Source organism: Vidua macroura, chromosome 13 (assembly GCF_024509145.1).
Source record: "Vidua macroura isolate BioBank_ID:100142 chromosome 13, ASM2450914v1, whole genome shotgun sequence".
NCBI lineage: Eukaryota > Metazoa > Chordata > Aves > Passeriformes > Viduidae > Vidua > Vidua macroura.
This window is the reverse complement of record NC_071583.1, coordinates 4421522-4434075: the sequence shown is the minus strand read 5'-3', so window position 1 is coordinate 4434075 and position 12554 is coordinate 4421522. Positions and strand designations below refer to the sequence as shown.

At 39.9% G+C, this 12554-nt stretch overlaps 1 protein-coding gene across 3 annotated transcripts in view; it reads right to left on the bottom strand.

Moving 5' to 3' along the window:
- Positions 1–1080: 1080 nt before the first annotated feature.
- FOXP1 (forkhead box P1) overlaps positions 1081–12554 on the bottom strand; it is a 174464-nt gene continuing 162990 nt past the window's right edge. For all 3 annotated transcript variants that reach the window (XM_053989268.1, XM_053989267.1, XM_053989269.1), the window contains 2 exons: positions 12051–12217; positions 1081–6028 (listed from right to left, as the gene is read on the bottom strand). In XM_053989268.1, coding sequence (XP_053845243.1) covers positions 5884–6028; positions 12051–12217 — 312 coding nt within the window. In that variant the 3' untranslated portion in view covers positions 1081–5883. The remainder of the gene's footprint in view (positions 6029–12050; positions 12218–12554) is intronic.

The window sequence follows — 12554 nt, the reverse complement described above, 5'->3', positions numbered from 1 at the left end:
AGGCTCAATCCCCTCTGCCCGTGACTTTGGAAAATTTAATCCCACAAATCCTCTCCAGTTTACTGAAATCTCACTGGTGATGGAAGTGCACCACACGACCAAGGCTGGATTTGTATTCTCTGTATTTTGATTATTAAAATCTATCAGTCCAGACCATTTGGAGACACACTATAATGAGTGTGCAAAGTTCCCCTCCCCCTCCCCCCAAAAAATAGTTATCTGGTATAATTTTATGATAGAATATTTTTATAAAATCATTTGTACTAATTTAAGCATTTATCATTATATGCAAAAAGATTTCTTGATGAGAATATTATAGACGGTGCATGTTTTTGACATTAGCATTTTATTTGGATGACTAATCTTGCAGATGTGAAATTTTAATGAATTATTCATGAAAAATCTCTCCTCTGAAATTTCAGTTTGCTGCTAATGCTAGTTATTAAACATTTTATTTTTCTTTACAAAACTTGATGAGGAAAATAAATGTGTGCTTACTCGAAAGAAAAAGAAGGTGGGTTTTTCCTTCAGTTTGTCTCAGGTGACAGTGCCGCTTGGGACTTTGCTCCTCACAGTTTTATGGACCAAGGGGTTGATGCTGCACACCCCTTTTGGCAGGGGTGCAGTGCACATTCCCAGCCCTTCCTACCAAAGCCAGCAGCACCATTCCCATCAGGGCACTGCACTGGGAAGGAGCTGCAGGGTGAAGACCCCAACCCCTTCTTTCAAACTTTGAAACAGAGTCCAGTGAGAAAGCAAATAAGCCCCTGTGAGCCCAATGGGCAAAACTGAAGGACTTCCTTGGAAAAGAGGATTAATTCCTTGAATGACTGTGTCTTTCTTGCTTCCACTGTTCCAGCCTCACCCAGCTGCTCTGTACAGACTGCCCACAAAACCACCACTAAAATATTTTGTACTTGGATGTGTCTGGGGAAGACTCAAGGCAGGAGACGAGATTTGTCCATCCATGAATGAGCCAGGACATGGATGAGGTGCCCATGGATCAGGGACCATGGGATGTAACATCAGTCACTGTGGGGGAGAACAACAAAACAAGAACTTCGGACATGGCAACTTGCATTACCAGTGTGAACAACCAGCATTTTTATTGCATTTGAGAATGCTATAATGTCAGTAATTAGTACTGACTACACAACATTTTTTATTGTCTGTATCAACAGACATGGAATGATGGAATTACAGTTGATGTAAGGAATGAGTTTCTTTTATGCCTTATCAAAAAAAAAAAAAAAAAAAATCTTGTTACTGGCAGCACATACACACGAAGCACCATGCTAACAGTCTGGACTGTACCATTTTCATCAAGGCTTATGGGTAGAAGATACTTGGTTACCTGTTCTGGGCCCATTAAATGCAGTCCTGAACTGCAAATTCACCTCGCAAGACTAGAATACTAAATGACTTCTGAAACATCTAAAAAAATCACTCTGAGTTCATTAACCAAAGGTACCAAAGGATTTCAAAAGAGTTTAAACACATTTGGTTTTTTTTTTTTCCATGCTATAATGAACGTGAGATTATTGGCGATCTGAAAACTACAATAGTTCAAAATTATTTTAAAAAACTTTATATATATATATATTTATGTATGTATATATATAAAATATCTAATGATCTGCAATATTTGTAGAACCAGCATCCCTGCCCTGGTCTCTCCCCGAAGCTGAGCTCCAGGAAAGCAGTGGTGCAGGACCTGCCGTGGGACTCTTGCGAGTGAGAATCAAAAAAAGGTCTTTTTTTTTTTTTTGTGGTCACTTGCTCTACATAAGCCTTGATATTGTTTTGTTTTTTTTTTGGTTTTTTTTTTTTTTTTTTTTTCATTTCACTTCTAGTTGAATGCAGAAACCTAACAGGTTTTACATTTACAAACTTTTTTTTTTTTTTTGTGGACAAGGAAGGCTTTGACTCTCATTCCTGACAGCGATTTACCTGATACATGGTACTACTTTCATAATGTACGCTTTTCTTTGAGAAAAAAAACATGTAACAAATTGTCTTTACATCTTGGCACCTTGTAAAGTTTTTTTTTGTTTTTTTATACAAAAAGTTCAATAGTTTGACACTCCCCATTATTAATCACTACTTCACTGATAAACTTTGAAAGTGTGACCCTGGAATTCATCATGCAAAATATTTACTGCAGCAGGAGAAAAACATTTTTTTTTTTAAACAATTTTTTTTCCTTTCAAATATATGAACTTTGTTTAAGACAGCCAGAAAAGGCAGTGGTAAGATAACAGAAGGGGTGGGAAAGTATCAAAAAAACCAGCTTAAACACAAAAACTGTACAAAAATGCTTTGATCAATGATAACAGGAGAAAAAAAAAATCTGTCAACTATGTTACAATTTAAAAGCTGAAAAAAAAAAGTCAGGGATTTTCTCCCACATGTCAGCAAATGTCATCCAATATTCTTAAAGCAAGGATAACTAAATAAAATACATGTGCAGCGTATTCTGCAATTCCATTACATACAGTAGTTTTTTTTTTTTCAAAGCTATTTTTTAGTATAGTTAATATAAAGCAGTTGCACAAAAAGCAAAAGGTGTTTTGACAAATAGGTCTGCATTTATTCCTTTTGAGGAATGATATCTAGAAAAAGGACCTTTCCACCTTTTCCTCCCTCCCCACCCTCCCCCCAAAAGACAAAGGCTCACACAGACACAGTGGGATATATATGTACAACATAATAAACCCCTCCCTAAAGAAGCAACTGTATATCCAAAGGGATACAGAATCAGAATTGTAAAAATCATAGTGAAGTTTGCTTGATGTAAAGCCTGAGATTTTCAGTTGGTTCTTCTGCAAGGCTGCAACACCTGCCAGATATGTTAAACTCTAATTTTTTGTTTCTTTTTCTCTTTTTTTAATTTTTTTTATTTTTGCTACAGTCTTTAGACTAAGCATGCAAGACATACAACTAAGTGCAACTGAGTGAAATGTATTTTTTATTTACTCATTCCCTAACAGTTTGGACTGAGGTATGCGTACTAACAGTTTTCTCATGCTGTTATCTTTACTCATGTCTAGCTACACATGCTGAGAATGAACTAATCTACCAGATTTTTATCCCCCTTCTGAATACCGAACTAACCAGCAAACCACTCAGTTTTGAAGCACAGGGCTCAATTCTCATGATCCCTGTCTGGCTACCGCCGGCACGTCACGAAGCTGCCTGGATATAATTTAAACCAAAATTAAAAAAAAAAAAAAAAAAAAAAAAAAAAAATTTAAAGAAAATGTTTCCAAATGACCACAGACTGCCCTTTTTTTTTTTTTCCTTGTCTTTTTGAAACAGAAAGCAGAGTTGAGTTTTATAAAAGTAACTGCCAATAAAATTTCTTGTACCAAAGCTTATGAGTGGACAGGAGTGTTATTTCCTTATGAAAAATGCTGACCAAAAACTAAACAAAACTGAGTAAATGTGCCAAGATCAACCAAAATTAAAGCAGACATCCCAGCACAGTCCCGGAACAGAAGTGGCACACAATCTGTAGAACCAAAGACCAAAAAAAATTTTTCCTTTTTATTCTAGAAATACCATTATGTCGTCCAGTTAAATTGTGGGAGCTTTTCTGTTCTCTTCTGTGTTTTATTAAACTGCCTCCTTTATCTGATACTCTAATTTTCCACGAAATAATTGTGTCTTTGCTTTCTTCAGCTCCCTTCTCATAGCTCCCCCCATAACACTGATTTCTAGTTTTAACCTCAAAAGCTCTCCTCAATTCCTCTTTACAGACTTTCATTTTGGTCACTGTAAAGAATTGCAAATAAAAAGTAACAACTTTGGTTCAGACATCTACTTGGCCTTCTAAAATTTCTAGAATAAAGGAGCAGTTTCCCTCTCAGGTTAGCAATAGCCCACATCTTGTCATTTCCCTCTAAATTCTTCAACCTCCTTTGATCAACAATAAGAGGATATTTGGCTTCATAAGATAAAGCATATAACAGAGAACATAATTTACCTTTGTGTAATATCTTTGGTAATTTTAGGAAAAAAAAAGGTACAAAGAAGAATATAAATTAAGCTCTGAAAGGCTTTTCGAAATAATAAAAAAAAGCTACAGTCCTACATAAATAAATGAGTGACAGAAAAGTGGTTGCAGAATGAAAATGTTTAGGTGTTTGGTGACTGAGGTTTACTGACCTATGGCAACAGATTTTGTATGTCGTGTTTGCTTTGCAGAGCTTTGCCAGTTTTGCCTAACAAGCCCCGGCGCCAATTCTCTCCCAACTCTCCCGACTCCTCCGGCGAGGTTTCCATACTGGCTGGTGTAATATTGCATAACAATCCTAACTGCAGTACTGGATTTGCACAGCTGAAAATTAACACTATAGCATTAGTGGGGCCCCGTCCTTATTAACTCCCGTAACAAGTTCAATCTGAAATCTAATTTGTATTCAAACAGATTAACGCCACCGAGCAATCCTGAACTGATGTTTAACCGTGAAACATCACCATGTACAGTAACGATTTAATGAAGTCATCTTTCCAACCAGTATTTGCAAATGCAAATGTAAAAAAACAATAGGAAAAAAATAAAGTTGTAATAATAAATGTTTAGGTGCCCATCTCGGTAATCTTAGATATTCCAGAAAGATTTGTTGACCCATTAGAACTCGTGTTAAACAACCGAGAACCTGCCACTGTACTATTCATTCTCTACTAAAAGTGAACTCTGTTGGTGCTGCATATGTTTCTTTGTGCTGTTCAATTTTGTGGCATTTGCTAATATTCACCATTGCTGCCAAAAAAAAAAATCAAAAAAATCAAAGAACCTAAACAAAACAAGAATATATTAAAAATACTGCTTTGTGGAATGAATCTGTGTTGCTTCCTACAGTGTTTCTATGTTCATCTGTCATTCATTCTCATTCTTGCAGTACTTCGTTCCTCTCTCTCCGTTGGACAGCCCTTCCACATGTATCGTGCAGCATTTGGGACCTTTTCAAAAAACAACAACAACAAAAAAGGAGACACCGAAATGGAATGTTTTCCATAGCTAAAGAAAACATGGTGGCATCTGAAGGAAATTGGAATGAATGACAGAAAAAACTACAAACAATTCAATGACATTCAGCTTCGTATAATAAAAACACCTATTAACATTCATCACAAAGTACAGAAAACGTTGAAGCCTCCGAGAGGCCCTGGGCCCAGATGAGGCCTGAGGTCAGAACTTAAAATGGTAGAGGAAAAGTGGGGCAGGGGAATAAAAGCAATACATTAGAAAGTTTGGGATAATTTTTTTCTTTGAACCCCTCCCCGATATACACGCTCACACGCACGCACACATACCCACACACGTGCACACACAGGCCTTCCCCATCCCAAATGGAAGCAAAAAAAAAAAAAAAAAAAAAAAAAGAAACCAACCAACAAAACGAAAAAAAAATGGAGTAAAGGCAGTGATAATCAACATGCAGTACTGTGCAAATATGTTGTCCATTGGAATCCTTAAAATCTGGGCAAAGACTTGATCTGCAGTTCAGGTGTACATGCTCAGTTTGATGTCCTCAAGTGTCCAAAATTGGCAGGACCTGCAGTCCACAGCTGGCTGCTAAATGCAAGTGAATCAGTTTAGCAAATTTACAACACTGATGTTGACTGTAAGAGAGGAAAATCCCAAGTACCAAACAAGTCCATCCAATGCACAGAGTACAAATTCCTTTTTTCAACAAAAAGTAGAAAAATCAAAAATACTCCCAAATGGGATACTTGATGGCACTAAGAGTTAACATATTTCATAGTTGTCAAAGTGGACTGAGAATCCTCCAGACTGTACAATAATGGAGAGATTTCACAGCTAAGTTTGACGTGTTCTTCCAATCTTCATTCTCAGGATAACGATGTCAGACATACTCATTCTATGTCCTCATTTACAGGTTCATCTTCATAATCTCTGTCGTGATCAAAATCTGGACTGTGGTTGGCTGTTGTCACTAAGGATAGTGGGCCTTCATTTTCATCTGGGTCTAATGGTTCTTCTTTGACATGCACAGGGTGCCTGGGAAAAGAAAACAACAGACAATCAGCAAGCTGCTCATTAAAAAATGGTTTTGACAGCGCGGGTGGTTTGGGGAGAAAGGTGAGTTGGTTTGGGAGCTCCAGGTCACCAAGGAGAAGACCCTCAATGTCTGTGCTGGCCACGGAAGCCAAGCCAAGCACTATCTCCAAGGTAACAATCAACAGAACAAGAGTGAACAGCCTCAAGTTGCCCCACAGGACGTTTAGGTTGGATATTAGGAAAAAATTTCTCTGCTGAAAGAGTGACCAAACACTGGAACAGGCTGCCCAGGGGAGTGATGCAGTCACTGCACTCAGAAACCTTCAGGAAACACGTGGATGTGGCACCTAAAACACGGTTTAGTGGTGGGCTTGGCAGTGCTGGGTTAATGGCTGGACTCGATCCTAAAAGGCTTTTCCAAGCTTAATGATTCTAAAATTCCACGAAGGCTGTGCCAGGCAGGCAGCACTCAGTTTCCCTGGGAAAACACTCTGGGAGGAGCACCTCGATAGGGTTTCTGTCTTGGGACGGAGAGAAAACGCTCTCAGCTGACACGTTAAGTTAATATGATCTTTGGATAAATAAGTGGAATATGCATCTGAAGGGGAAGGCAGTGGCCTGCCAAGGCCTCGGCGCAGCGCGGGCCGGGCTAATCATCCTCGCTGTGTGTGCAGCGTCTCTCGTTAACATGCAGAACCTGTGAGACAACTCTCCAGAGGACGACCCCAAGTGAGGTTCTATCATTAATCAACTTCAAGCAAACACAGCAAAGAGACACCATGATACATGCTTTAAACTCCAAATTAATGCATATTTTTACAAACTGTCAATAAGGGAAGAAAAGCCCTGCCAGGAAACACAAACAGAGAGGAAAAGGCTCGCTCAACACAACAATATGATAAGAAAGCACAGTCCTAACGAGAATAATAACACTGTCAGCTGTAAACAAGGCAGAACATGATCCTCAGCTCATGGTGGGCACAAGGATGTACTAAAAAGATGAGATCTGCCAAATTTCTCATTACAGCAAAGCACATGAATAACCCGCAGGGGAATGGGGCTTGGTCATTCAAAACGGGTATGATAACAATTGAAAAATGTTGTTCGTAAATCATATTTACAACAAATCCTATACAAATACAAATTACCTTTTTCTTTTTTTTGCCTCTCTCTTTTTTTTTTTTTTTTTTTTTTGTTCAGCAGCTTTTGAAATGTAAAGTAGCCATGTGAGTCAATAGTGTCTTGTTGGTGGGACTTTATAGCAAAGTAGGATTTTATTGACATTACCAAGTATTAATAATGCGACACAGCGATGGAGACCCTGTTTGCTTCCTAAATAATTGATGTTGTAGGCAATCCCTTAAAATAAAGTGTTAATGAGTTCAAGTCTCACTCTGTCTCTCACTGAGTTGATATCCACCTCCAAGAGTCATGTTTTTTCCTCTGTGCAGGCTGATTTAACCCTTTCACATATGCAACATGAACACACAACCTGAAGCACACACCTTCACTCCAAGAACTTCCCCTCTGCTCGCACAACTTTGCTTTAAAATGAATGATTTAAAATAGCTGCACTGTATTTTATGCAACAACAACAGACAGCAAGAATAAATCACTGGGCAGGGAAAATGTACTCAGCATCCACAGACAGACCAAAGTCAGCCTTGCCTACTTCAAGGGAGCCAGTTGTACCCCTGCATCCTGTTTATTTCTTTATTCAGGCTTGAGTCTGGGTAAGTTTAGGAAGCATCTAACTTGCTGACTACAGACAATTCAAATGTGAGCTGCGAATGCCTTTCAAGTCCCTGCGTGTTTCAACTTTTTGAGTTGTAAAGTGCTGGATCAATACTCAAGTATTAACTGCACCTTCCAACTCATCCAAAGGAACGCTGGGGAGAAATGATGCAGTATCCATGGACACACACCTTTTCCCTTCAAATCCACTAATGTGTATCCTATCAACACATCTCTGGAAGCAAAGAGGTTCCTCTGCATGTCAGGCAATTTTTGAAAAAAATACACACTGAGAGCACAGCTCATACAGTTTTTAACCTAACTAGTGAAAAATGAAGGGTAAAGAAAAGACTGGAAGGAGACAACTCAAGGATCACAGGTTAAGAATTGGCATAAACATGTAAGAAGTCTCACAAGGAGACTGTCATGCTGGAGTGTGCATGTGCTACCTGTCCCAGCAGCTCATGGCCTCAGTCAATACTATGCTGAATACCTGCAACTAGAAAAACTTAATATTATGAATAGGCTGTGGGGCCCCTCACTTGGGAGAAAACATGAAATGAAAAACAGAAGAAAAAGGGGGAAAGAGCAGCTGCACTGAGAGCCCAATAAAGCCTGTGCTACTTGGCCTTTATGGCAGTGATCTTTTTTACTGCTGTTTTAATGTCAAAGTCTTGCTTTTTTGCTTTCTGGTTTTGATGCTGCCGCTGCTGGGCTTATTTTTGGTGTTTTTTTTTTTTTTTTTAAGTATTATTTTTGAAAACACAGAAGGGAAATTTTCAAAGGGGAGAGGAGAGCACGTGTCACATGCAGCGGAGAGGCCTTGGTGCATGGAGTGGAGTTTCTCCAAAGGCTGCCCAGTGTCCCAGTGCATCCCCACCACCTCAGGTGCCAGCAGGTTAGACAGGTGCTCACTGTGCTCAATTCAATGGTCCCCAAACCTTTCCAAAACAAACTCTGACCCTCTTCTGGTTTTGTTATGAAACCAGGTGAAACCAGGTGGTTTTAACTGAGATTCTCTTTGAGGTTTGGTGTGATTCCCAGAGGTCAAAAAATAAAACTTGAGGTGTGAGAAGCAACAGAAGTTATGAAAAGCTCTGCACAACCCTGGGTGAGACAAAGCCAGAGAGGGCCACAAAGGCACAGGGAGCAGAGTCACACCAGCCTCCCCCGGCACCTCACGTGTTGCACAAACATCAGACAGTGAGCTTGGCAAAACCTCCATCCCCTAAATGAGGAGGTTATCTGGGTAACACAAGCCCCAGGGAGAGAGCTGCAAGGAAAACAATGCCAAAAAATTCCAACTCCTTGTGTATTCTGTCAGATGCAACCACAAAATGGCATGTGAGGAGGAAACCTTCCTGAATCTGTGATTTTTCTCAAACATTTCTAAGCAACTGAAATAAATAAGCTTAAATAATCTTGAAGGCAAAGGGAGACTTTCATATCCTCTGAAGTTAAGTCTGAATTTCTATTTACCACCTCATCAAATCCTCAAAATGGGGAAGGAAAACTTCCTTTAGAGACTGAAGAATTCAGTCTGCTGAATTACAGAAAAGGTAAACGCTGGGTTAAGCGACAAGAAAAAGAAAGGGGAGGGGGAAAGAAGGCAAAGAAAAGAAAGGGTTTCCCATTTCTGTTTTCACAGCAGCAGAAATTCAGCACATTCCTTTTAAGTAGATGCCTGGGACTCCAGAAGGGGTTAACAATAAATAACCTTGCTGAACACAGATTCCCCTTCTTTTCACATCTGAGTAATTCTTTTGTTTGTCCACTCTGGGAACAGAGGAGTTTTTAATAAAGCTGACTGTTGTTTAAAGCCACTGAGTTCTGGTGGTGCACACAGCATGGAGTAGTTTGCTTTGTGGCTACCTTTGGAGCATATCAGGATGAAAGTGTTATGTCCCCAAGCTGTAATTATGCGACTACTTTCTAGTGTTTCAAAAGGAGGGAGAGAGAAGGGAAAAAAAACCCACCCTAGCTGTGGTTCAATGTGTCATAAAAAGGAAACGAATGAGCGGTAATAAGACTTCAGCTAAAGTGTTAGACTTCTTGGCTGTCATGTTAACAAGGTCCTTTAAATCTTACAATAAAGTTTAAAAACTTGATTTCTTCTAATACTCTGAAATTGTTTAAAAAATATTTTGCATTATGGCAAGGAAATCTGTTCTGAGAAAAAAAATGAGCATGTTGTTAACAAAGCAGGAACATGGAAAACAAAAAGGTTTCACAGCGTCTGTAAACTGCACAGTAGAGTCGCTGTTGACTCATGATTTTATTTAGTAAACAGGGTAAACCCTGTGACGTGTGAATGGTGTTCTGGCTTTAGATCCCTTCAAACTACTTAGAAACACCATTATAATGGGGAAGCTCTGAGGCTGGTATTGGAACATCACCCAGCCACATTTTACTTAAGCAAAAAGAAATGTTCAGCAGAGAACACATATATTATCAATTCTGAGAAAATGAAAACACTCAGGAAACAATCATTTCCATATTACAACAGAAAATTGGATTTTCTGGTGAATAATGAAAATGAGGCATCACTCCCCCTGACCTCCTCTCTCTCCACTATTTGTTCTGTGCCCCTCACCTTGGTATCAATGTGCTAAGAGATGATTATTAAGTGCAACAAAGGCCACAGCTATGCACAGTTCTGGAAGATGTCCTAGCCTGTTTCAATTCGGTTATTTTTCCCTCCTCTCAGTCTATTCAAAGACAAGGAAACCTTAGGTGAAATGAGACGTGCATGAACTGCACTAGCCTTGAACTTGCAAAAAAATAATTACTCGGATTAACACAACATCATAAACGTTCATCCTTGTCTGTCAGGCCAGGAGAAACCCTTGGGAGAAGTCTTGTTTCTTGAGAGAAGTCATGTCCCTCCACTCCTCCTTCACGCTGGCCCTGCGTGGTCACAGGCAGAGGATAACAAATTGTGACTAAAACTGCCTGGAGATGAATCCGTCTGTGAGAGACGGAAAGTGTGTCATGCACCGTTACTTTGGGAGAGATAATTAATACTGCACAAACAATCACTGGAAAAGCTAAACACATTATTTGAATGTTTTGAAGTAAATGGTAAAAGACAATGTTTAAATTAATTATTAATTAAAAATGAATGTTGCCATCTTTAAAGATTTTTTTTTTCAAAGCACTTTGTGCACTGCTTTAAAACACTGCAATATCAAAGTATCCAGAGCCTCAGATTCCTTCATGCCCCCTCTCCTCTGACAACACATTATGCAGGTGGGAAACTTTTTTGCCATTAAATGCTAATTAGTTTCACAACTAATTACTACCGTGGTATTAGGTTAATGTTTTTTCTACTTTTTGATTTAGACTTACTTTTGTAAATCCCTTATTCAAATTACTTTGAAGTAGAAGACTACAAATTAGTTCTCTTTTTAATGTGCAATGTGAGCCCTGGCAAGCCAGCCAGTAATTTTACAGGCTGTTTTAAGGAGCAGGGGGAAGACGGGCAGCACGGTCACTCACAGGTACCCAACTGCTCCGCCGAGCTTTCGGGAACGACAGGATTTGTAAATTCGGGCTTCCTCACCAGCCGCCAATTACCCGGCGTGTGATGTGAGGGGAGGGGGGAGTTTACAGCTTTGCAAACTCACTCCGTCACCCCATAAATACCGCACACGCCCATCGGGGCATCACACCCTTCCTGCCTTACCCTTTCCTGCGCCCGCCCGCTGCCCGGGTGCCGCTCACGTTGAGCGGGGCAGGCGGGCCCCCGTCACTTCATGCGGTTATAGACGCGCTCATTACGCCGCCGTCTGTTGCTATAATGCCCCTATTAATTCTCCTTTTGATATTTTAAGAGCAATCTATAAATCACACAGACCTTCATGTTAATGCTTAGCAAGACCGTTTTGTGTTGAGTGGGTTTTTTCTGACTCGCCAAACAAACCCATTTCCCAGCTCTGCCCCACGGGCCGTGCTCATCGCGCAAACCAAAGGGGAGAGAAATCACAGTTTTTCTCCAAAAAACACAGCTGCCTATGAGGTTTTGCAAGGTTTAAAGAAGAGAACTGCAAACAAGTGAACAATTTTATAAGCCTTGTGTCCTTCTTGGACTGGATTGAGCTGATCAGTTTTACATGGAAACTGGTAAATGGCTCTTTTATGTTCAAACCACCCTACACATGTTCCCAGATGGAGGCAGAAGTCTGCTCTTGCTGCTCCATCCATGAAGCTCAGGAAGGAGCCAGGAGTCTCCAGAGTCACCCTTGGTAGGACAAGACCTAGAGCCAGCACGTGCCTCTGCCATACTTACATTGCTTGCATAGGGGAACGTCCTGGACTGCTGTCACTCCCGTTACTGTTCGTATGCTCCATCGCACCATTGAGCTCTTCCCTCATCGCACTGGCTAAATTGCCCAGAGTGGGATTTCCCATGGAAGCAGTAGTGTATAGAGGTATACTGTTCTCAGCCATTGAAGCCTGCCAAGGACACAAACAAATCCATGAAGAGCCATGACTAACGTTTTTATACACTGCACAACACACTCACTTGTTCCAAAACATTCTCCACATTTACATTATTTGCAATTATAGGTTCTTTTAAATACTGTACTTTCTGATAGGTATTACCCTGGTCCCATCAAGGGAAATTTAACATCGTTTAGATCTGGGTTTAAGGATTCATAGCTGTATTGGCTTGTAAGAGGATGGAGCCTTCCATTCCCTATTTGGAATTACACACACTGGAAAAAAGAAAATGTACTTTCCCTATTTTTGCTTCATAAAATTATGTTTCGGGCTTTGGGGTATTTTTTGT